Here is a 25881-nt window from a genome sequence, read left to right on the forward strand (position 1 = left end):
ATCACATTTTTAAATTCCTTCTGAGACACTTCACTTCGTGTTAAAATGAGCCACAATATGCAGCAGCACATTTTATTTTCCTACTGTCACAACTCTTTGCACCTTTATTCCTTAAAAAAAGTTATATGTGTGTGTGTGTGTGTGTTAGCCCAAAATGAGACTACAATGGCTCATCTGTGATTTTGGCATGAATAGATGGTTTTTACATCTGCTGTTTTTGAAGAAGCTCCATTAAAGTTGGGATCTGCAACAATTTTCATGTAATTTGTTGAAATCCTAATAAATAATTTTCTGGTAGCTTCCACATTATTGCATTAGAGAGTATATATAAAAAAAATCATGTAGTCTTCTGGTTGCAAAACAAGCCTTGACAATCACAAGGGTGTCCACTTATAATGTGCTGTGCTATTTTTGTCTATTTTCAGAACAATTTGCACAATTAACATCATGTGCTAATGGATAAGACGCAAACCTAGCAACTGGAACCAAATCAAGTGAGAACTTGTTTCATTTTCTCATTCCATTAGGAATAGTACTGAAATAACCAGACCCAACAGTTCCATTCTTTGGCACCCTTCCCCTTGGGGTACCAGAGTAAAATGGTACGGTAGGGTCAGGGTAGATAGGCTCCACCCACGACAGTTGCCACTCCTTTTGCAATCGGTGTAAATATCCCATGGAAATCGAGGCAATTTGTCTATTCTCATACAAAGCTTGTCTGCCAACACCAAGTAAAGGTACTGATGGGCTTCACTGGACTGGCTGTGAGGGATGATTGACTGTCACATCTGCCTGGAACTAACTGACCTGCCTATCGGCACCAGCCCAACATCTGCACAACAAACCAGACGTGAAATGACAAAGTGCAGTAAAACATCCCACACAACTCCTACTGCAGTACTGAACTGACAGGAAGGATTTTTATCAAAGTACAGCTTTAATGTACAATATAACAGCCTGTGTTAACCAGCTAATTCATATCCACATGGCTGCTGTTGGAAAGCACAATAAAATGCAAATGCACATTTTAGATGAAAAGTAATTCCATTTAAGTGACAATAGTTCCAGGGCTCACTGCCAAGAATTCCAGTTTCTGGGTGGAAAGACATTTTTTCCCAGGTAATATTCATTCAATGGTGGTATGCAGTAGTGTTTAACACTCCCAAATCTCCCATAAGTATTCATTTGAGTTTATATCTGGTCACTGTTAGGGCTATAAAACGTCCTTTTGCTCACTGTTCCAGCAGTAAATGTCTATTCATTTTTTTCCCCATAGAGGATGTTTGGGATTAGTAGTTAAGGTATAGTTGAAACTCTCCGAAATGGAACCCCCCCCCGTACAAAAGATGAACCTAAAGAACATGTTTCTGCGATAAAGAGTCAAAGTTAAAAGCCTGAATACATAAATCCAGAGATTTTAAAGGTTAGACTTAGTTGAGTTGAGTTTGGGAACAAAACATGACTTTGTGACAAGATGCGTGACAACTGCTTTTGAACTAACCATTGGTTCACCATTCAGATTCTGAAAGTTTGAGTTTGTGCAGTGGGAGTGGGAATGAAAAGAGGCTCCATTGATTTCGAAGCTGTTATTGAAGGTAAAAACTTTAAAAATACTAACACTTAAATACAGACAATAAGTTTTTTTTCATGTTGGGTTCAAAACAGGGTCACACGTGTGAATGTGTTTGAATAACCCATTGATGGATTTGTCAGATGCAAGCAAACACATATTTGATTTTAATTGTAGCCCCTTGTGTTCCAAGAACCGATTACAGTATTTAAATGGGAAAAAAAAACAAAAAACACTTATCTTACATAATGCAATACAAGACCTCTCAAAGCACCTACAGTACTCTCCTCCACACACCTGTAGAAACATTTGTGTGCACGCAGCCGATGTGGGCACAGCAGCAGTCCGTCTCAGTTGGAGCGGACTCTTTCTCTGCAGGCCTTATCTGTCTCCTCCAGTGGTTGGTGATTGAGGAGTGTCTGTACCTCCCTCTCCCACTGTCTGTCACAGCTAATACCCCTGGGCGGGTTTTAGCTCTGCTCTGTCACTCAAACACACACACAGACAGCGCTGTCGGTCATGCAACCCTGAATCGATGTCTTGGTTGTGTGTCGGTCCTCCTCCCTCGTTCCTTCCCGACGTATCATTTCACTCTCCATTTTTTTTTTTATTATCATGTGCATCTCCATTTAAAGGCTGCTCTGCTGTGTGTTTAGCACAGATTCATCGTAACATGGTAAAAAGTTAGGTGAACTGTTCCCTCTGGCAGGGATATGTACTTTTAGGATTTGACAGCTTTCACTCACGCTGCCCTTATTCATTTTTAGCCTTACATTCTCCAGGGTGCAGACATACACCTTGTCTTGTTATCACGTTTAGGCCTGAAACAGCACATTTTCTTTGTCTTTGAAAGCTCAAATACTCACAGTTGACCCTGGTAACCCTCCATGTTTTGTCTAGACCGGGCTGTTTCCCCAGCTCTATCTTGAAGGGCGCGCCATTGGGTGGAAGGTCCTTGTCCCGTCCCCCGACTATCGCGACGTTCATGTCATGGGCATCTTCACATACTCGCGCTACCGACGGCACCACATAGGGGGCGTTGTCATTGTAGTCTTCCAGGTGGATAACCAACGAGCCGGTGCCTGTGGCTGAAGGGAAGCCTATAAACACACAGAAAGAAGGCAAAAATGACTCATCGTTTATAAACCAGTAAAACTTAATTGCCCTACAAATATTTACATTTTATTCTAAGCATGTTGTTTTTTACAAACCTAAAATCCAAACTAAATAAGCCCCATTCTGCTGTTTTCTACCAATATGACCTCATTTAAATTTAACAAAAAAAAAAAAAAAACAGCTTTGTTTCATGTGTCATTTCAGGGCGAGGTGAACATAAATCACAGTGGCTCCTGTTTTGCAAAAGAGCACGATGACTCACGCGGCTGTCTCGGTGTTTGTACGAGATTACGCCTTATTGAAGTATAATGGGTTAAAAAGGAGCTGGGCTCTTCTCTATTACTACTGTTTTCTGTTTCTCTGTGATTAGAGGTTATTAAAAAACCTGCATGGCATCCACAACGGCTCCAGAGGTCAGTCAGCAATTAACACCTAAAGACAAGGATCTGTAATTGGAAAAATGGGTCTCCACCTTTTTTTTTTATTTTTTTTTTAAGGGAAGGTGGGGGGAAAAATGCAATTTAGGGCAGGGCATGCAGGGAGGGGGGTGGGAGACTAGTCAAGATATAGAGTATGTAAATGTCAAGTGGTGCTGGAATGAAAACCAGCCTGTGTTACAGCAAGTATGTTAACTCTTAAGGGAAATCATGAAAGAAAAACAAACAGATGACACAAATCAGAACGTACTAATGTCACGTTTTACTGAGCTTTTCATTTTAAAGACAAAAAGAACCTCCTAACACATGTTACATGGCATAGAGAGCTGCCTGCGTTGCATTACTACACACATGGTACCGTGACAGACTGAGATGAGACTTTGGCAGGAAGTGGCTCACAAGCTGGCGATTCATGTGGCTGGGAAAAACAAATGAAAACAGAAATGCATCCAAAAAGAACAAAGGCAAAGGCTCGTCCTGTTGACGTCTCATCCCGCATCAAGTGACTAATTGAAACCAAAATGTTCAGAAACATAAACAGAAATGACAGCAAACAATTTCCCCAAAAAGAACACTGTGGCTTTTAAGTTTGGCAGATGAGATGTTAGGACCCAGACAATGATCATCAGAGCAGATTAAACACTCGCTTCATGTTATAACAAGACGCCACTACAACATATAGCCATAAATATCACATCATAACTTCAATGGTTTCGCATGCAGTGCACCACGCTACAATCTGTAAATGTACAAAAAAAGAGAAATGCCTCAGGCGAAACAACAGCAAATGTCAGATACACCTGAAAATACTGGAGTTTCAAAGTTCCTCATCTCTGTGTGACTGTTTTCTTCTACTGAAGAGCAACATTAAGTGTTGCCCGGGCCGCCGAGTCCCTCCGGCAGTGCAATATGAAGGCAACTCTCCACATAGTAAATATTTATTCTTGTGAATGCATGTGCGTACTATAAGTCAAGAGCGGTGGAAACCTTACGGGTGTGCGTAGGTGCTGATTCTCCAACAGTAATCCAACCACGCACGCGGCCACTGACCCACACAGACATCATCCGGGTCAAATGAGCTTTTTTTCCCCACATTTCTGTGCCAGCGTCACATAGACATTTTGTGTGCATGAAGCCATTTCTGTGTTTACAGAAAACTTTTTCAGAACTTGTACAGAGAAAGTTATTTTCCTCTGTGTTTTTAGGCCTGAAAGGCAAAATGAGTAGACTCTTGATGGCGGGTGCAAACTTGTTTTGGAATATTCACCCCTAACTTTTATAGTTTCATCTTAAAATCCCTTTATAACACTCACACGTAGCCAACTGCGGAGGGTGTTTAGCAGAAAATCAGTAAGATCTGTTCATTTCTAAAGCAATTTCATTCCCAGCAGTAAAAAAAAAAAAATCGGATTCTGGTAATTAGAGAGTGGAAGAAATCAAATGTAATGCTTGCAAGTTTGGCACATTTTCTGTATAATAACTGTGGAATGACTACTATCTCTGCACTTGGTGGTTGTTCTGTGCTGTCTGGGAAGAGAAAAAAGAAAAACAACAGAGAAACTGCACTTGTATAATGTAGATAAGTACGGCTGTGACAATATCGGCAGTGGATCAAGCGCAGAGAGAAATTACTTCGGCAGATGCAGACGGAAAAATGTGTTTGAAAGCAAATCAAAGACAGTAGCTGTTCAGACGAGGCTCGAGATAATCTATTATCACTCGAAACATGGGACCAGGAGGGAGACGATAGGGACTCGATTCCTCGTCAGTGAAAAGAAGCAAATTTCAACCAACAGAGGAGTGAGAAAACCCATCTCTGTGCTTGGCAAGCTCTGAATGAAGCTGTTTGTCTTCCTAAATGAACCCTCCCCACACCTAATCACTCCATTTGTCCACACCTCTCTTTCCCTCCTCCTCCTTATCTGCGTTGTATCGTGCCAGTGTCATCATCTGCCTCCGTATCAGCATCAGTGGAGCTTGTCTGCTGGCCCCTGCCTCACACCGCTTTGTCACAAAAGTTCTGATTAAACATGCTGCAGCTTCGCAAAGGAGGTGGAAATTTATGGGTCTCTGCGTCTACAGCGTGTCCATATCCACCTCTGCGTGTTAGGCACTAAAAAGGACATAAAACAGTAAAGTAGATGATGTTAAAGTAGGAAGGGACACAGTGGGATTTGCTGTAGCTTAAAGAGCAGATGATAATTTCCAGGGTGATGAAACCCTTTTGTGTAAAATACTGTCCTCTCAGTGTCATTTTTGACGAGGAAGATGCTTCATGCACATTTTTTTTTGTGAAAGACAAAAAAAAGTGAACTGTTTTGAGCTAAAAACAAAGGACACAGATTTGCCATGTTGATTAAAACGGTCACTTCAGCCGTGTTATGACCATGGGATCTCTTTCCTTGTCTCTGTCCCTTGCTCTCTGCATGTGTGTGTATGTAATGGGCTGCAGGTGTGCATGGGGGACTGATTGTCAACCATGCACACCTGTGTGTGTGTGTGTGTGTGTGTGTGTGTGTGTGTGAGGCTGCATTTACACTGCATGGTGCAAGTGACCCAATTCTGATCTTTTCCTCCACATGTGGCACAAATCACACATAACCCACGACAGTGTAAGCAGGAAAAACATGCACATGGATTTAGAGAGGCCTCATTTGTATGTGGGAATAAATCAGATTTGCATCTCCAATGTAAGCGGAGACATGCAATATTCCCCTGCCAATGTGACTTGTGCTTCCACTTTCACTTCTGTGGTTTGTTTGCCCAAGTGTTAACCAGTGAAAATGCAGATATCAGACAATGGGCCACTTCTCGCTCCCAAAGAAATACCTTGCATTGAAATATGTAAAACCTAATGCCAATGTGCTTGGGATTAAATTATATTTAAATGGATGAAATCACCTTTTGGGCAGTGACATTTTGCGTCTCGCAAACAGGTTACGATGACATAAAATATCCCCACTATCATTCTCTGCAGCCTCTCTTTTTTGTACACACTGCTCCGATTTATTTTGGGTTTAATTGGGTTTTTAGTAATCCATCAGAAAGTTTTCAAACTTGAAGTTTCTTTTTTTTTTTTTTTTTTTAAATAATGAAATAATAAATTCTGTATTATTTTCACAGAAGAACTAACAATCCAAACCTAAAATATACTCCGCACAAGTGGGGATTGATCAGGATAAATTGGTTTCAGAGCAGGAATTACACTAATTAACGAGTGAGATTAGGTTTAATTGTCTCCATCATAGTCCCTCTGCTGTGTTAAAAGGAGCCGTGACTGTGAGTCAGTTCAGGCTCCTGTAGTGTAGTGTGGCGCAACACTCGCAAAATGACAAACTGCACTCATTTAACCTAACATTTACAATAAGGCACACATTAGTAATATACGGCCCGTAAGCCAGACCGGATTTATCCAGCCAGCAACATCCTCCAAGGACAAAAAAGATGAATAAATACAAGGATGCTTGTTTTATTGTGTGTGCCAGTGAATAGTTCTTATTCGGACTAAGTAAACATCTTTCTGCTCTGTTGCATATTTCCACATCTGACATGACACCAGACTTCGTCACGAGGCCGAATTCGTTGGTAACCTAACGCGCCTGCATGCTGACATTGGCGCGCAGCAGCTTGACCAGTTAATGACTAGAATGCACTTAAGGTGAGACCGAGCTCGGTCTCTGTAGATATTAAGTTACTGCAAACGCAGAGCCAAATAGTCACAGGGAGTGCAATGCATCAGCGGGACGAAATGCCATAGTGCTGAAAAGGTTACGGTTCGTCACTGCTTAATTATAGCACACATGGCTTTGCTTAATGGAGCTTTTTTTGTTTTTCATGGATAGATGTTTGTTCCAAGTTACATGACGTCCGAACGTTCATCACCAACTCTGCTGTCACACCCCATCACTGTGCTGCATACAGCTTGGTCGGAGGGCGGTCCCTCACACTGTAAAGGCGACCCTGTTGGTATATTTCCATTTTAAACACAGTAACCGCATCCATGTTGTGCCAGGAAGTATAAATTCTTAAGAATCAGGCTGAACAGAGTTGAGCATTATTACAGCTCCTGGTTTTTGGAAACAATCTTCAGCTTGAAATCCTTTTCTTGTTAAAAAAAAACAAAACATTTTTAATGTTTAAATGAAATCGCCGCAAACTGCAGATGCTTTGAATCACCAGGTTTACTCACTAAATGATGTATAATAACTAAAAAACTGGTAAACTGGTACAAATTCCATGGTACGCAAGCTTCCTCTGTACTATAGGTACAAGTTTAAGAACCACGGCTCTACAGCTTGATCATAAAATCCCCCTGGGACTATACAAATCTAAATTAAAAGGTGTTGTGATGGAAAATTGCAGCTTAATTGTTTTTTCACCCTCCTGGCATGTGTGTTTGGCTGCTGCTATTATTTCATTATTAAATTGTAATTGGCGAGTTGTCTTGGCCAGGTGTTTGAGACATTTCGATCCGGTTAAATAAAAAACTTTAGTAATTCTATTTCATAATATTTATAAATTTTGCCTTCTAGGATTTGGTCTTAATCCAGTTTTACATATGGCACAGCGACTATAATCCCACTTTGACTCATTAGTGACATAAATGTGAACTAACTACAGATCCACTGGATATTAAATATCCAGTGGATCTGTAGTTAGTTAGTTAGAGAATATCATAACGAATGTGTATCTCTTTACTTCATTTTCATTGTGGCCCTCTGGGAAAGAAAAAAATTCAACTTTCCCACTTCTGCAATGAGGTGTAAATGACACGTTGTTCAGCGTTGGTACAGTGTTACTCCTGCTTTGCAAACAATTCCTGTAAAACCCTGCAGGGAAGCCTCATCCTCACCATGCAACCTGTAGATGTGTAGTCTAATATTAGCTGATATGTTAATTCAGGTTTTGCTGAGATGTTTTGCTGTCGTTTGCACCGTACCACAAAAAAATGTTCAATCAAATTGTAGATTTTTCGGTCGTGTTGGTTCATCACCCCCAACCTCCCCCCCTTGGGTGCTGCACCCTTCTTCTCTATCTTCCACCCTTACTCCCAAACACTTCTACCTGCCCCCGGCTGGCCTTTAAGTCAGAACTGTTTTTCTCCCATGTGCCAGAAGATGAGAGGAGCCAGCAGAATGATTGACTCCTGTGGCTGTCAGGGCTAATCCAGAGCTACAGGCCAAAGACGGAGCCTTCTTTTCTTGCAGCGTTCGCCTTATATCATACTATCAGCTTCCCCAAACGCTCTTTTGCTCCCAACACATTTGGCTGCAGGCTAACACTTTCTTTCTGTCTGACTGTCGCTTTCTGCTGTTATGACTTTGGATTTCCTGTCTGTTGTCTGACTTTTTCTTCCCACTGTTGTTGTAAAAGGATGAAAGACAGGTTTGTGACTCGCAACGGTTGGAAATGTACCCGTTCCTGGCAGTGAACGGTTTGAAATCCATTATCTGTTTTCTGCGCTTGGTCTTTCGGCTTTGGGCAAGCGTGAAGGAGCGAGAGTCATTAGTCAAACATTGGATGTATTCCGCTCTCTCGCTCTACGAAAGAAGTCTGGCCACCAGAGAACTCAGAGGTTTCCAAAAGGGCCCACTCGTGGCGTCACCAAGGACAAAGCAGAAAAAATGACCACCCTTATCAGGCTTTTTCTAATTCTCATTAGAATAATCATTAAATGCCAGCGCTGCTTACGCACAAACAACCAGTGGATGATGCCCTTGGCTAAAAATATTCCCCATTGTTATTACTATGATTATTTTCCTCAGCCACATAAAAGTAAATGATAAAGGGAATGAAATCACAACAAGCAGGGACTAGAGGAAGCCAGGAGCTGGGCTCGCATGTGAGTAATGGCTCACTGGAAAATGTCACGATACATCATGGCGCGGCGAAACAGTCAGAAAGACTAATTCACAGGTGGACTACAGCAAGGTAATAGAGGGGAATGAGGAAAGATAAATGGGGGCTGAATCTAAAACAAGAAATGGAGGAGATGAACGCAGGAGGAAAGAAGCTGTGAAGCAAAGTGATTCTGGAAATGATATGATTATAGGATTTGGTCTGCCGTGCCAAATATTTGAACTTAAATCTAGTTTTATATATTTCCTGTCTTGTTACTGAGTCTTCCAGCAAAAACCTCAGTCATTACCACCAAAGTCCACACTTGTTAAAGTTGTTAAGTTCCTCGACGAGGTGCAGGAGGCGCACATTATTTCACAGCCCGCGTTTGATCACTGAAACTCATTTTTCCCTTTGTGTTGAATACGGTTGTGCTTTGTTGTCTCCGGTTTAGAGGTGTGTTTCCAACGAGGGTAAACAAACCCCAAAAGTAATCACAGACGTGTAACGCGACACAGCGCAGGAAGCGCAACCACATGAAACACTGCGGCAGGTAAGTACTGTATATACTTACTTGTTAATATATTAACAAATGAATCTTAATTGCACAATCAAACAGCCTTGTGTGTGTGTTTGTGTTTGTCACGCATACATTTTTAAAGGCCACTACATAGACGACTAAATGGAACTCAGCCATCATTAGTTTGATTATTTACATGTGCTTTAATTCTACTTGTTTGTTTTGGAACATCTGAATTTCCTTTCAGTTGGAATGATAGACATAGGCTTCGGTGAAATTTATCCTTAAATCCAATGTATTCATTTTTGCCAATGAATTTTCCTGAAAGAATAGCTACTTCCGCCATGCTGTAATCTCACCGTTATGCTCAGAGACGTGTGATCCTATCTGGTTTTGTACTTTCCTCATACTCGCTCTCCGCCCCGACACCGAACCAAGTCCCACACCTTGTTAAAACTCCCTTCAGATAACCCGCTTCATTCCATCCCATCATTCATCAGTATCCCGGGGGCTTTGCGCAAACACTATCACATGACGCCCCGCTAATCTGATTGGCTGATCAGAACTGTAAATGAAACCAGCCCGAGCCAATTACAATAGGCACAAGTCATTAAGAGAGATGACTTCGGGGAGAGGGGCTGTGCAGGGGACAGGTGCATCGCTGCAAGTCTGGCAAATTACTTTCAGAATAGAGTTGGGGTTATCAGTTGCTCGTAAGTGACTGCAGAAGGAGACTGTTGAGGCTTAAAGTAGGCTTACACTGCAATCATTTTCTGTGTTAATTAAACGCTAAAATTGCCTCGGCTGTGAATTGTTTTGATCTTTTCCCCCCGAAATAAACGCTAAGCTAAATAAAAGTGATACGATGTCAAAGCGTTTTTGTTTTAAAGTCAAACAGCTGCACTCAGTCTGGGTATCAGGCATCTCATTTTCCATCCCCTCCTCAACGTGGGCGAGGTCGCCATAGCACGACCGCCGTGACGCCGTCTCATACGCGACACAAACACCGCGACGCTCTTGACAGTTTTTAAATAAAGGCAAGGTTTGATTCTGACGTCATGACTCTTCCAATCACTTTGAACCTCGCCAGAGCAGGTACTAACAAATCACAAGGTACCAGGTACTATCCCTCATGGAAAAGCAAAAGTAGAGTAGAGTAGTGCTCGAACTGTATGTTGGAAAAGCCCCATTAAAGTAACACAATGTAGATTTTTTTCCCAGGATACCCCTTCATTTGGGGAGCCACACGGTGGTGAAGTGGTTAGCACTCTCACCTTGCAGCGAGGAGCCCTGGTTGGAACAAGGGCCTTTCTGCATGGAGTTTGCATGTTCTCCCCGTGTGTGCGTGGGTTCTCTCCGGGTTCTCCGGCTTCCTTCCACAGTCCAAAAACATGCAGTGTGGGGATTAGGTGAATTGGACACTCTAAATTGACCGTAGGAGTGAGTGTGAGAGTGAATGGTTGTTTGTCTCTAGCTGTGTGTGGCCCTGCGATGGACTGGCGAACTGTCCAGGGTGTACCCCGCCTATCGCCCAATGTAGCTGAGATTGGCACAGCACCCCCAGCGACCCTCTGGTGGAGGATAAAGCGGTATATGATGACTGACTGACCCCTACATTTGGGAAATGGTATTGTCTGTTGCTGTCATAAAATAATTGTTGCGGTAACTATAATATGCGATACTAACAAACTCTGAAGCAGGACTTCTAATGCGAGACCAAGCAGAGTAGCCTATGTAATAGCATTTTATAAAAACTTACAATTGTTCAAGATAACAGAAACAAAAACTACCTCCCCTAAAAACTCACAGAAGACACTTTGCTATATTAAGTTAGTTTGTGTACCCTAGCGCTCATTGTAGGCACATTGTTTGAATAATTTGATTTATGAACATAAATGAGGGACAGCATGACTTCACGAGCATGGCCTGCAAACAATGCACGAGTCAGTCGCAATCAGTTGGTCGTCCCACTTATTTCTGCTCATCCTAGCGAGTGACAGCTTGTGACGTGTCTTTTAGTGTCATCACCAGTGCCAATGCAGGGGGGGATGCTAACCCCGTTTCACCCTGTTGTTAGTTGATACACTATCACGTGCTCATTGTTTGACATTCATGTTCTCAAGAATGTCAAACAATGGCGGGTTATACGAGGTATAGTACATCTTCTGATCCACAATCCAACTCATCTATTTTGAACAACACGTAAACATGTTGCCATAAATGCACATGTTGCTTGCGAAGGGAACATAATATCGCAGCAATAGACAGTTCCCTGGTGATTTTTAACCCAGGATTGTGTTAATTGTGTGTTAATTGGACTGGCCCTTGAGGCAACCAAACAACTGTGACGTTGTGTACCTAAAACACCCTCCAATCCCTGTACACCCCCCTCCTACGGCTGCCACCACACAGTTCAACAAATATGCTCACTGACGTTCACAGATGGTGCCTTCCACTCCTCTCTAAGTCTCAGACAGATTTCCTATGTTGTTCGAATGACATACTCTCCAGATAAACCTCAAGACCAAGTACGCTTGCACGGCTCCATCATCTGACTTCATCTTTTTATTATCTATCCCTCTCTATCTCCACTTCACACTAATCTCGTTTCATCTTGGTATCTGTCATTAAAACTACACCCAAAGCTGTTTATATCTTCACTGGAGAAGCTCCTGTGGAAAATCATGATAGAGGCGTTCTGGGAAAAGGGGCAGAGATGTCTTAAAGTAAAATAGAATAAAAAGATCAAACGATTTAGGCACTTTTCCCTGGTACACAGACAGAGGCTCTCTTGCTGAGCAGGCAGAGGCGTGTTTTTTTCTCCGCGTGCCAGGTGCAGCAATGACTTTTCATCGAAATGAATCAGTATTAAAGGACACAAGAGAGGCAGCTTCTGATAATGGACACTAACACACACACAGAAAGAGAGAGAGTGAAAGATAGAGATGCTTTTTTTCCCCATGGCAGGCTGCTAAACAAAGGTGGTCTTTAATCACAGAAATAATATGAGCCTATTTACAAGGTGGCAACTTCCCCAAGAGGTTCCTGAACAAGCCAAGAAATGAATAACAGAGTCAGCCAGAGAGAAACGGGGGGGAAAAGAAGCCACTGAATCACTAAAGTAAGAAAGACACAGCGTGTATTTGGGGTTAATGAGGCAGCATGGCAAGACAGGGGAGGCAACAAAAGGCGAGATAGCATCTATCTGTGATCTTCTGCACTTTCCAGAGCATATCCCATTACACTGTCATTATCCTGGGTCAAGATTCCTTGCTTCCCGGTACCCGGAACCCATTTCCTCACACCGGCCGCACCCCTGCCCACTGCTGCACAGGGTCATAATTGATTGGCTGAAGAAGAACACATTTCAGTGAAGTAGTTAACCTGCCTGCCTCTGTGGCTGTTTCCAGAAAAGAATTGACAAAAGACAGATATATGGATTGAGTGAAAGTGACCTTTAAACAAGGGGGAGGTAAGTAAACACTTCCAGAATTCAAATTGCTAGCTCACAGAGCCACCCATCTTCATTTTTTTCCGAAAGAGTCACTGCATTTTCTCAATTTTCACCTTTCACTTCTGTCCTTGTCTCTCGAGCTTGTCTTGTTCTCCTCCGTGTTTCTCTTTTTTCGTCTCCTGACGCTGAGCTTCCTGATACTATATTTACCGCTCTATTAGACACAGTCTGCTCTTTGGCTCTTGCTCCCTTGGCTTTAGTATAATGGATTGTTCCCAAAGTTATAGCTCACAGACATTGCTGGTTTCTGGCATTCGTCTTCAGAAAGTTCAGTCCCCAAACCCTGATTAATCAATCAGTGAATCATCAAACTTAATCAGGGTTTCGCAGAGCCACATATATTTAAAAGCCAGATGTGTAAAGCTGATCACTAACATTCATCTTCACAACAAATCCTGACTCTTGGGGCTGACACACAGACTCTCATGCCGGATCACGGCTGGCTAAAGACACAACATGAGTCTATCTATCTGCATTTAGCCTGCCAGGCTGCCTGACTGTGAGCAGCGACACTGCAGTTACTCAGCGGTGAAACCATTGTATGTTGGCTGACCTGAAACAGGGAAATTACTCAGTCCATTACAGCAATGAGAAGCACACTGGTTCCCTACATTTAGTATGGCAATGAGGCAGCACAGTGGCAGTCATCACACAAGCAGAGGGCAACACATTTAGAGACGGATAAAGATGTACCTGCAGGCAGGCTGGCACACGCATGCACACACACACACACAAAAGACATACTTCCATTTCCATGACTTAGAATAAACCTTACTCGAATGTAAACAATCGCATGCCTAGAAATGAATTCACATATATATGATAATGCTGTTTATTCACTTTGTAAGGGCGTGGTGTCATACATTGCCAAAATGTATTGCCGTTTTCCTTTTGCTTGTAGGGGTACCTCACAATAAGTGCTTCACGATACCAATATTATCACGATACAACAATTCTATGATGATCAACGTATTGCGAGACAACTGCATCGCCATACGTCACAATATCTGTCTAACTGAAGAAAACAAAACGGCACCCCCTTGAGGCGACATCAATTAGCGCCTGGTGAGTGAAATTAGCAGGAACTTTTTACTTTAGAGCACCTTTATTTATTAATTAAATGATCAATAGTTGCCCTGGTGTATCGGCTATCGTATTGCATGTGAAAGATGATGGAAGTGCAGTCACTAAATGTGTTTGCAATTATACAAGCACAGGCACGAGACAAGCAAAATACGTCTGGACGCTCCACCCTGCATGCACTCCATCAATTTCGAATTGGATGTGCCATGAAATGTCCAACCAGAAGCCGTTTGTCTCAACGCCACGCTTCCCTCCTAATCGTCAGCACCTGTGTACAGACTCCAAGAGCACTAAACACACGCACCGCTTACATGGCGATCAAAGCATCAAAGGCTATATTCTGTTCACCAACAGAATATAGCAAATTCATTCTCTTTCTCCTCCTCATCATTTCTCCATACACCTGCCGTGATTGATTTATGGAAAAACAGGGCTTACCTGACATCTACTAACAAAGTGAAAGTGGATAAAGAGGTGGCAAACAGTGAACTTCATTATTAACCTGTTAACCTCATGGTGGAGTTTCTTTCCCTCTAATTACATAGACAGCATGGCATGTTGGGTATTCCGAGCAGGAATTTGGGCTATTGCAATTAGGATGAGGGCACCAGCGTCGAGCATCGAGCAAACCCACTGTCAAGTGTTCCTGTAAACATGTCAGTCCTTTGTAACTCCTTGAATATGTGGTGAATCACTTAAATATCTGCTAAATTCATTGAACTAATTAGTTCGCACATCAGCCCCACTCTCTCTGTATCGCAGTGTCTTTGCTCTTGTGTCACCCGGTGACATTCCTTGAAAGTAATTTGTCGTAACCTTGTTTTAACCTTGGCGGTTAACCTAACCACAATTCAAATCTTAGCCCTACATTTAACAAGTTCCTCAGGGATTAGAGTCCACTACTGGTCCTGACAACATCAATGTTTATGGCAGAAAAGGGCCTAAAGAGGCACTGAATACAAGTACGTATACGCACACACGTACTCATATCTAATTTTACATCTGAGCACGAACATCCTTTTTTTTCGTGAACCATTAAAATTCAGCAGACTGTCTCCGCCTTTTGCTTCTTGCTTTTGATTTAAACCAGAGGGGATGTAATCTGACTGTGGTGAATGCTGGGAATTATCACACTGTTCAGTCTGTGAGCGTGTGCATGTGTGTAATACTTAATATTCCTGTAATTAACAAAGCTCTCGCGCTCTCTCTCTTTTTCTTTTTTTTTCTTCGCTGTGTGGAGGTTGTCTCACTGTGAGACACGAGGAGACAGACACAGTCTGAATGGCAGTCTCTATTCCGTAAGTCCATGTCTTCAAAGCAAACACTGCTCATGCATAACTTAAGTTTTTAATCGCAGGTTCTGGAGCGCCAGACATCGATGACTGCTTGCATGCATGTGTGTGTGTGTGTGTGTGTGTGCGCGCCAACGTGTTTGAGACAACTGGGACTTTGGTAATGTATTCATGCTTCCCAATGACAAATGACTCCCCACCAGGAGGCGGTTTAACATTTAAATGAGGAGCAGAAGAAAACATTCACACACACACACACACACACATGCACAGCAGTGAGTGGATACACGAGAGCAAACCAGAGAGGCACTGCATGTGCTAGGACAAAGACATTAAAAACAAAGATGAACATACAACTTTAAGCCACCCACGCACAAACACAGGGATCCTCCAGCAATGAAAGTTTAAAACTAATGTGAAGAATGGAGTAGGAGTGTGGGGTTGTGGGAACAGCTGGCATCCCGACGGGGAATCACAGAGCAGGGGGAGAATTTGTTGGCGTGCAAAACCAGCAGCTACTGATGAGAGTTTATATAAACAGCCTGCCAAGCTCTCTGCTCAGGTAGGAACAATATCTCTACAAACAATATTGCACGACTCCGCCACCCTGCCAAGTCCAACACTGCCCAGGCATGACTAGGTTGTGGCTTTTCAGTCGGTAACTCAAACGAAGGACCATGCGATGGGAGGAGAGGAAGCAGTGTGCACAAATACAGACGTAGGTAAGCGATGGTGCATGTAAATAAACAGTAAACAACCATATGGATGCGCTGACGTGTCCACAATCACATATTCACAAAGATCAGCAGAGTAATGTTGTTAAAACCCTCCTTAAATCCCTTTCTCCTCTCTTTTCTCTAACTTTTTTGTTCTATTTCTGGATTCCAGTCAGTTGTCTTCTTCGATTCTGACTTCCATCCCTCCCTGTAGTATATTCGCTGCATCATTCACCATCTGTTCCTGTCTGGAGAGCTGATCCGGCTGACCTTCCCTCACTCAGTCTGTTGCTAACCATGCAACACAAACCCCAAGAATATATAAAAAAAACTAAAACCAAACAGACAACAGGAAATGGTCACTGCCAGAATTTCAAAAATAATAATTTTAAGTAGATAAAAATGTCATATATCTAACTCACCTCATACCCTGCCTCATTACTTTGAATAAATGTTTCTTTTCTCGACTTGGAATTCAATATCTCTTCCCTTTGACTTCCTTTCCTTCCGTCCTTCCTTCCTTTCTATATGATTGACTCGTGCTCTCGCGCTCACCCTCTTCATCTCCAGTGCAAGGTGGATATGTATTCATCCGTCGTCTCCACGTAAAGATGAAGATAAAGATGTTAGGCTCGATCGATTGATATCCTGTTGGTAGTCTACGTACAGTCAGTGGCTTCTCATGCAGTCACTGCACAGACGGCTGTGGATGAGGGAAAAATTTGCCCTGACGATGACAGAGTGCAAAGCCAAAGGGGTGAGGCAAAGGTCGAGCGGACGTCGGTATTCTGCTCCGAGTCCAAACACGTACAGACGAGCTTTGACACAGCAACATTTTAAAGGCTCAAACGCTGGGATTTGGATTCACGGCATAGACACATAACTTATCTCACTTTTCAAACAGAACTAACCCTCAGAGGATAATTCTTCATCAAGCACTGACTTACTCTCCAGATTTAGCAGCAGGTCAAACCTTTCATCCAATAAATTATGGTCTGTATTTACATTGGGGCTTTTCTTGTCCTAATGAATAAACGACTCCTAGTCCCATCCATTCACGCACACATTCATATAGGGCATCAATGGACTGGTAACACTATTTTCTATCACACATCATATAAACCAATTTGGGATTCAGTGTGTTGCTTGAGAACACTTATGCATATAGACGAGACGAGCTGGTAAGAAGATGACCTCTTTCTGTACTCCCTGAGCCCCAGCTGCCTCTACAATAGTTCCTTATAATATATATCTTTATAAAACTGCTGATCTTGTGACACTTTGATAACAATGTGTCCAGCATGTAGACATAGCCTTCAGTCATTCATTTTCGGCACGTCTACACACTTAAATAAGACTGTAACTATATTGTAGTGAACACCTCACTTGCACAACATGCGTATTATATCACTATGGTGTCATGATTTCATTATGTAATGAAACACATGTAGATACAACCAAGACTTACATATACAATCGTGACTTAAAGGGAAATCCAATATGGGCATTTGTGTTGATTGATGGAGCTCGTCTGAGGTATTTCATGTCAAAAAAATGCCAGAATACTTAAAAATTTGGACGTTAACATCTTGAAAACTACAACAACATACTCCGCCTTCCCTTCTGGCTCCTGCACTAATCTAACTCTCTCCCTTGACAACTAATAATCTTCACAATTTCTCTTCCTCCCAATCTCTTCCTTCCTAACTCATGAGACTCTTTTTTTTTTCACTTATCTCCTCCTATGCCCCTTCTTTTCTTTCTTTGACCCTTTCACCCCCGTCCACCTTCGTTCCCTGCCCCATCCTTGCTCCCCTATTCAACGTTCCGTCCATCTAAGGCCACTGAATTCCCCAGCACAACAGTTCTATTCTGCTGCCTACTAATAGAATCTCTCAGTTCCTGTAATGAATCTGTCAGAATCTCCCTGAGCACAAGAGACTAGATAGATTGATAGGGAGAGGGAAAGAGACACAGAGAGGAGTGGGGTGGGGTGGGGACAAAGAGACGTGGAGACACAGAGAGATGACGATGATGAAGGGACAAACGAAGAGAGAACAGATAGAAGGCCTGTGGCTCTTGACACTTTCATATGTGCCTCGGAAAGTCTCAGCGCAGCAGCTTCACAGACACCGCCAACCGGCCACCATATGCTCCAAAAGAGGCAGTGCCACTTAAGGGCATCCCATTGTCACCGTGGGATACTGACAGTTCCACTGTCGCCAGGTCAAACTTACAGAGTGAGTCATTGCAAGGACTTTTACTGTACTTCTATCTACAGACAGTTTCAACTCCATTCTGCATCCAAAATCCAAAATCATGTTTTGGAAAAATATGAAATTCTTACTGTGGAATTTTTATGTAGGCTAATTCAATCTAGTTCTCATGAAGCAATAAAATATTAAATAAATAAACTGTTTGACTTGTTCATTGTAAAGTGACACTCAAGTCACTAAATCTAAAAAGCCTTATTGTTGCCACCCAGCGTGTATATGTATATGAATGTTTTCTTTTAAATATGTCACATTCTAAGTAAGTTTTCATTCTGCAAGGGTTACCGGCGACTCACCGTTATCTGTGGCGATGAAGACAGCTGTGTATTTGTTGTCGTGGACATAAGGAGACTCACGGTCCAGTGAGGCTGAAGTGTTGACAGTTCCTTTTACTGGGTTCACGCTGAGCCAGCCTGCTGGGTCTCGCAGAACAGCGTACCTGGGAGAAAGTTAAATAAGAAGACCGGAACATCAGACACACACACATACAGTCCTGTAAGTACCACGCAGAAAGGGTTTTAAAAGGGTTGTTTTTGGTATTTTGTGAGGAATGTACATAGAAGGAGCGATAATAGCAAATAATAAAGCTGTAGTATGTAACATATGGTGGCTCCAAATGAGGGAGCATCTGTGTGTATGCACCTCAAGCTCAGCAGCGGGCCATGAAATTGCTGAATGACTTTTTGTCAAGTAGAATCCACCTCAAAATATTTTTTTTGTGTGTTTCATTCTCCAACCTGTTTTGCGTCCACCTCACTTTACAAATGCAAACTCAAAATTGCTTTGTGTGTCTTGACAAAAAAACTAATCACTTCCTGTGTGACAAGAGATCTAAACACCGCAATACTGGGAGTCTGGTGAAGGTTATGTGGCTAAATCAGCATTTGGTGAACTCATATGACTATGTTTTGAACATTAAAGACATTTGTATTACAGTTTTACAACAGTTTTTTTTTTTAATCAAATCAATAACCCTATTGCTCTTTCACAGTTGCTTGACTAGGATTTATTTAGTTAAAGGAAGTGGAATGTTGTAAAGCCATTAGCGAAGTAATAGATGCAATAATGGTGCTGAGCAAGTGAGAAAATGGGCCGACGGCCACTTCTTGATCATGGGCGCCATGTGTGTGTGTGTGTGTGTGTGTGTTTGAGTGCAGTAGCAACTCCTGTTACGCAGGCTGAGGCTTGAACATGATGGAGGACCTCTTCTATAATCTTGTAGGCAAACAGCCAAGTTAGCATCAACTTAAAAAGGGAAGTGAAGAACAGATCATGACCCTGCTAATGTGGCCAATCAGCAGGCCACTAATGGCTGATGGTGATTGGAAGGGGCTCGCGATTGTGATCATTTACCAAGTCATTTCTTTTCACACATTCCAAATATTTGAATGCACATGTGCAGGAGCTCCTTTGCTGTAACATACACACACACACACACACACACACACACACACAGACACACAAAGATGCAGTTTCTTCACTACAGAGCAGTCGACAAACTGTCTCTGAAATGAAGCTCTTCAGCTAACAGAGTGCAACAAAGCCTTGGGAAATGAGTTTGCAATCAACCTTTGTTCACACCTCTCCCCTCTCGCTCTCACTCACACACACACACACACACACACACACACTTCCCCTGCCAGTGATCACGACTATTTAACCGACGCATATGTAATATTGTTACAGAAGAGTCGATTCTGCTGTGAGGTCAAATGTAGCATTAATGGTGACACACATCATTGCACACCGTCCGGTCTTTGGTATACACACTTAGACCACACACACACACACACACACACAATGAGAAACCACATGATTCATGTGGCAGGCTTCCACAATAAAACAGAGCGAGGCTCATAGGTTATTAACCTCCCGATGTCTCACAGCTCCTATCACCGACTTCACTGTCAGACACACACACACACACACACCATCGGAGCTGCATGAGTGATTAATCATCACAACACTGAAACTGAGAAAAACACACATGCACGAGGCTCTAATGTGCTACAGTAAACTCATAAAACTAATAACATAGTATATATTATTGTAGCTTCTTTGTAGTTCATCAATGACAGGTTGCAGTCTCACTGGAAGAGATAAACCAATTCATTCTTTTCAGTGTTTACGTCACTTATTCACACCTGAGAATTGGGTATCGGCTGAGTACTGAGTACAAACCCAGCACCACTGTTTAATAAGCTCTATAGCTCATCTTAAGTGTATGGAAGAAACATGAATCATTCTATGTGCAAAGAAACACCTGGCTTTTCTACATCACTACACTAATACACTGCATAACACATTTACTGACTTGTTATTTATAATTGAAAATCATGCAATAGTGCGTCTAATGCCTCTTCTACATTATACAGTTCTAGCACTACTCGGCTCTACTCAGTTTAGTATCAGGCAGGTCATTTTCCTACTACTTCATAGTACCTAGTCAGTGTGGGTGGGGTCATGAAAGCACGACTGTGCAAAACCTGTTGTGACGTCACACAAACACAGACATTGGTGACGGGCAAAGCAGTTGTTTTTCGGTATTCTGAATCATCAGAATCAGTTCATTACAAAGATTCGTTCTGACACAGTCACTGAGTTGAAATAGAGCCGATCGACTCCTCTGTGAAACATTGAGATTTTAGAGAAAAATCCTTTCTAAATGTTGGAGATTAACGCATGTTTTCAGGAGTTTTAAGAACTCATCGACAGTTCGACATTGTTCAGTTTGACTCTTGCTCATGACTCTTTCAGCGACGACGCTCTCTGACCAATCAGTGGCCGACAGTGATGACGTTGACAAGATTTTAGTATTAGCTCAGCTCACTCAGAATCTCACCAGAGCAGGTACAACCAGGTACTAACTATCCCTGATGGAGAAGCAAAAACCCTAAGTAGAGTTGAGTTGAGTCAAGCCGAGCAGTACTAGAAGTGTATAATGGAAAAGCGCCATAAGCCTTCAATGTTATAGGGGAGTATAAATCATTTTCTTTCCACCTACAATCTAAACCTCAAACACACATACTTTTGATTTAATATGAGGCTATTGTGATTGTTAATATGAAGACGTTTATTGTGTCTCTGTGCTCTTTAATGCAGACTGAAAGGTAAATGCTAAATGAGTTGCCGTCGCAGTTTCTCCTCTCTGTACAAACATGGGGACAGTCCATTACATCACTAAAGAAGAGCAAATTACAAAGACATTAAAAAGCCATTAGGAATATTCATATCTGTTTGTTCCGAAACCAGAGAGACACGAATACCGTGACCACACGCATCCACGACCGGCTGCAAACACCACATCGTGTGCACTTTAACACATGCACGGTGACGCGAGGAGACGGTAAAACAAACAACTTGAAAATTGCAAATGTCAGCTGCCTTGTGCACTGAGAAAATCTCCCGACAGCAAATTGATTTGTCCATGCAGACTTTTCTTGTTTGAGCTGCAGAAAGTGCTGAGTCATGACGCACGCGGTGTGATTCTATAGTGTTAGAGAAAACGGGCCATTATATTACACTTTCCACTGGACTGCGGAGCCATGGCTTCAGGGGCAACGCTGAGCTGCTATAGCTGGCATCACAGCTCAGCCGGGGGTTTGTGGGGGAACACAGCACACGCCTGCGTATGTGCGTGTGTGGGCAACTTTGTATTTTCGCTTTTGCGAGTGGTGGGGACACGGAGAAGACTCACACAGACAGTTGCTGTTCTTATGTCCTTATTTCTACCCTCACCGTGGTCATATTGCATATTGAGCTATTGCCACAACAACTGTGAAAGGCATCTCACTGCAAATCACTGCTACAGATGTGTGATGCGATGCTAACACAAGCCTCTCTGTGAAACCTTTCCATCAAATTATGGATTTGTTTAATCCGAAACACATAAGTAGGTAGAAGCTACTAGTACTGCAAGGGCCATGTCATGAGGATTTTGTCAAAGTGCCTGTACAGCGGAGGAAATAAGTATTGAACACGTCAACATTTTTCTCAGTAAATATATTTCCGATGGGGCTATTGGGATGAAATTTTCACCAGATGTCAGTAACAACCCAAGTTATCCACACATACAAAGAAATAAAAACATGAATGTCCATGACAAAAGTTATGTGTAAGTACATGAAATGACACAGGGGAAAAAGTATTGAACACATGAAGAAAAAAAGGTGCAAGAAGGCACAGGAAGCCAATAAACCAGCTGAAATCTGTCAGTATTTAGGAAGCAATCCTGCCCCCTATCAGTGCAAATTAATATCAGCTGGATAAGTCCTAATTGGTGGCCTATAAAGGTTTCTCATTACCAAGGTGACACTCAAGAAGCATTTCCTTAAACCTAGAAGGTGTAAGGAATATAATATAACCCACATGTGTTTGTACGTTTGCTTGAAAATAAAAACTGCTTTGTTTTTGATAGCTTAGAATAAGCCGTTTTATATGTGTAGAAGAGGGCCTTGCCTTATGGAGGCCAGAATCGTGCGTTGCCATCTTTCTACAGCAGCCCAACAAGGACACATCAGTCAGAGTTGGTCATTTGAATATTGAAGCAGAATCTCACTACGCAAATGAAGAGGACCTGTATCACCCACATAAATATGATATATTAATCAAATAAAGAAAAGGTCATGGGAGACTAAAGTGTGTGGATATTAAGAAACTATGTATTATGGACTCTATAGAAGCCATGGCACAAACAGAGTCCTTTTACCAATACACACTGAAGACATAAAATTATTTTGACAGCTAACTCAGAAGTTCTTATCTGAGAACAGATGCGCTCTTTATAGGTCTGATCGGAGTCGTGTTCCTCAGTGTTCTGTAATGATTCAAACAGATTTGGGAGCAGGATTGAGAAACAAGGCTTTCTACTCATATTTAATCTAGTCCCATCAAGAGCAAGAGCTTGTCAATAGTGGGAGAGGGACGGAGACAAAGAGTACGGCGAGACAATTTCCGGGAAGAGCTAAATTAGAGAGAGGATTAAAGCTGAGTAGCGAGTGCCGTAAAGCTGTTTGCATAAATGCCACTTATTATTGCGCTTGCTTGTTTTCACTTAAGTAAGACATTTTCTTGGCATCTCTTCTAAGGAGTTGTTATGTAACTTTTGTTCAATTTCCGCTCTGAAATATTCATAGGTTTGCTGGAACAACAGCATAACTGTTCGCCAAAAAGGGTGGATCTTGAACGGGTTTCAAGTCAGTGTTGAAATGCTCAACCTAATGATGTTAAATTGTTCCTGCATTTAATCTGAAGTGACTTATGGATTTTCCTGTGCAATTACACTAAGTGCAACATCGTCTTTGATTAAAATATTACGGCAAATAAATGAAGGACACGAATGGGAGTTTCAGTCAAGTAACCGCGCTTCTCTTAGGAACGTCTCGACTGCTGCTGTTTTATGATACATTTTTAGTCCTTAATAATATAGGAAGTCCCTATGCGAACACTGGTAATTAAAGTGGACAGTTTTTGTATAATTATAGTCAGAGACAGAAGGGAGAGATAGAAGTTCTTCCACACTGCAGGTTTAACCCTTACATAAACACACCTTATAGACAGTATTTAAAAAGTTGAAACAGTCGGTAAATCCAGAGATTGAGGCCTGAAACCAGTATTCTCCTTGCAGGGGTAATTTCTAAGCCTGTCCTCCAAACTCAAAAGACCCTAAAGGTAGTTGTGTTTTTAAAATACACGCCCCATAATGGTTGCATAAAATACAGCAATCTGGTACCCTGGGTCAAATAGCTGCATGTAGCGTGGATATCACGCGGCACGCTCATTTGATCAAATCGCAGCCAAGTTATTTCCAATTTTTTATGTGTTATTGTCATTGTCTGTGACTTCCTGCCTAGTCTTTAACTTCACTTGTGTGTTGAGTCGTGAAATGCTCCTATGGGTCATATTTGGGGGTTCTAACTACTACTGATTAGAAGAAGTCTGCATGTCAATCTTCAGTAAAGATTATCGCTAAATTTAGATGTAGTGATTTTTATAAATTACGCTCACAAAGGCTGTGCTTTTACTGTGTGACGACTGTGTGATTACAATCTCACCATCCTAAAAATGGTCTCTTGTGTTTTATAGAGAAGAACAAAACTCTGACTTTGAAAAAAAGAAACACAAAAGAAAGTTGTAAGGCCTCAAAGCAGCAGTCCACAAATCAGTTAGTGAAGTCATGGTGGGTTGCCACCTTTGAATGGCCAATGCATCTATATATCCATTCATGGCACAGTCATGTGTGTCGTGAAACATAAAGACTGTCACTGAGTATTAGCAGAGCAATCAGTGTCAACGGTGATAATTACTGTTCATTCAGTAACCCCTGCCTTTAAAGTAACACCATGTATTTGACACATAATTAGAGAGTGAGAACAAAGAGAATTATTATGACATTGGAATACAATTAAAGCTTGACCATACACTTTCAATTATTCCCCCTTTTTCCATATATTTCAGTCAGTATTGCACAGCTGGAGCCGCTCACTCAAATACACCTGCACTCGCATGCACAGACCAATTGTTCACAGCTCCCCCGTCTAACACCCAGAGCTACAAATCACGTTAGAGTCCAAATGAAACTCTCAAATCATGCGCTGGATTCATCCATCTCCCCCTTAAAGCGGAGCCAGTTCTTCTGCTAAGCCATTGTGGGTTTCCAGGAGTGTGATCGTTATTATACCCTCACCTCCCTCTCTCTCCGAATGTGCATCATTGAGCTCACAAAACAGCCATAACTATCCAGTGGGAGAACTGGTCAGGTCACGCACACACAAGTTGAAGAGGTAAATTGCTTTCAAGTAGTGAGGCAGTGGTTCTCAACCTCGAAGTTTGAATCTCACTCCAGTGAACTGTAAAATGAATTTGAATGTATTTTTTTTTTCTTTTTACATAATATAAAAACACATTGATCAGCTCCAACTTAGAAATGGGTTACCTGGTTTTAAAGTAACTATAAATAAGTCATATTTTAGGATAATACATACGATGTCATCAGAAATGATGGAAACATGTGAAAATGAAACTGTAACAATGATGCAGCCAGTAAATTTAAAAGTCAACAGTCCAGTTCTGTGTTTAAAGAACTGTCCTGCCACCTTGTGCAATAATCTCACTTAGCTTTCTCAGCTTAGGCTAATCAAATGAAGCTCTGACAAAGCTCTTTACCCACACACCTACTGTACTGTATATCAGGGTTTTGCAGGCATCACCTTTTTTTCCAAAGGGCTGAGAGTTGTTTGAAGATACATAATAGAGCTATGTTAGACCGGTGTTTGGCTGATGAGAAGGCACAGAGACATATGAATTCACAATGAGACAAAGATCACTTTTAAACAACACGTGCGCAACATGTGATCCCTCCGTGTTTCTATTTGGGCATCAAAGCGTCACGATTCACACTCTCTGAGGTCATGGGGATATTAAAATGGGCCAATAAACTCCTGTGCTCAGCTGGGATGCTTACAATTCCGCATTCCTGAAACCCCACATTTAAATGGATTTAGATTGATGCAACACTTGAATC

General features: G+C 42.0%; 1 protein-coding gene across 4 annotated transcripts in view; it reads right to left on the reverse strand.

The window, feature by feature from the left end:
- Positions 1-25881, reverse strand: part of cdh13 (cadherin 13, H-cadherin (heart)) — a 326188-nt gene that overhangs the window by 62163 nt on the left and 238144 nt on the right. For all 4 annotated transcript variants that reach the window (XR_006361196.1, XR_006361194.1, XR_006361195.1 and 1 more), the window contains exons 12-13: positions 18656-18798; positions 2437-2670 (exon numbers count right to left, since the gene is read on the reverse strand). Coding sequence is in view for 1 of the 4 variants with exons in the window: in XM_044036748.1 (XP_043892683.1) it covers positions 2437-2670; positions 18656-18798 (377 nt within the window). In the remaining 3 variants the exon portion in view is untranslated. The remainder of the gene's footprint in view (positions 1-2436; positions 2671-18655; positions 18799-25881) is intronic.

The sequence above is a fragment of the Solea senegalensis genome, linkage group LG10 (genome assembly GCF_019176455.1).
Source record: "Solea senegalensis isolate Sse05_10M linkage group LG10, IFAPA_SoseM_1, whole genome shotgun sequence".
In the NCBI taxonomy this organism is placed as follows: domain Eukaryota; kingdom Metazoa; phylum Chordata; class Actinopteri; order Pleuronectiformes; family Soleidae; genus Solea; species Solea senegalensis.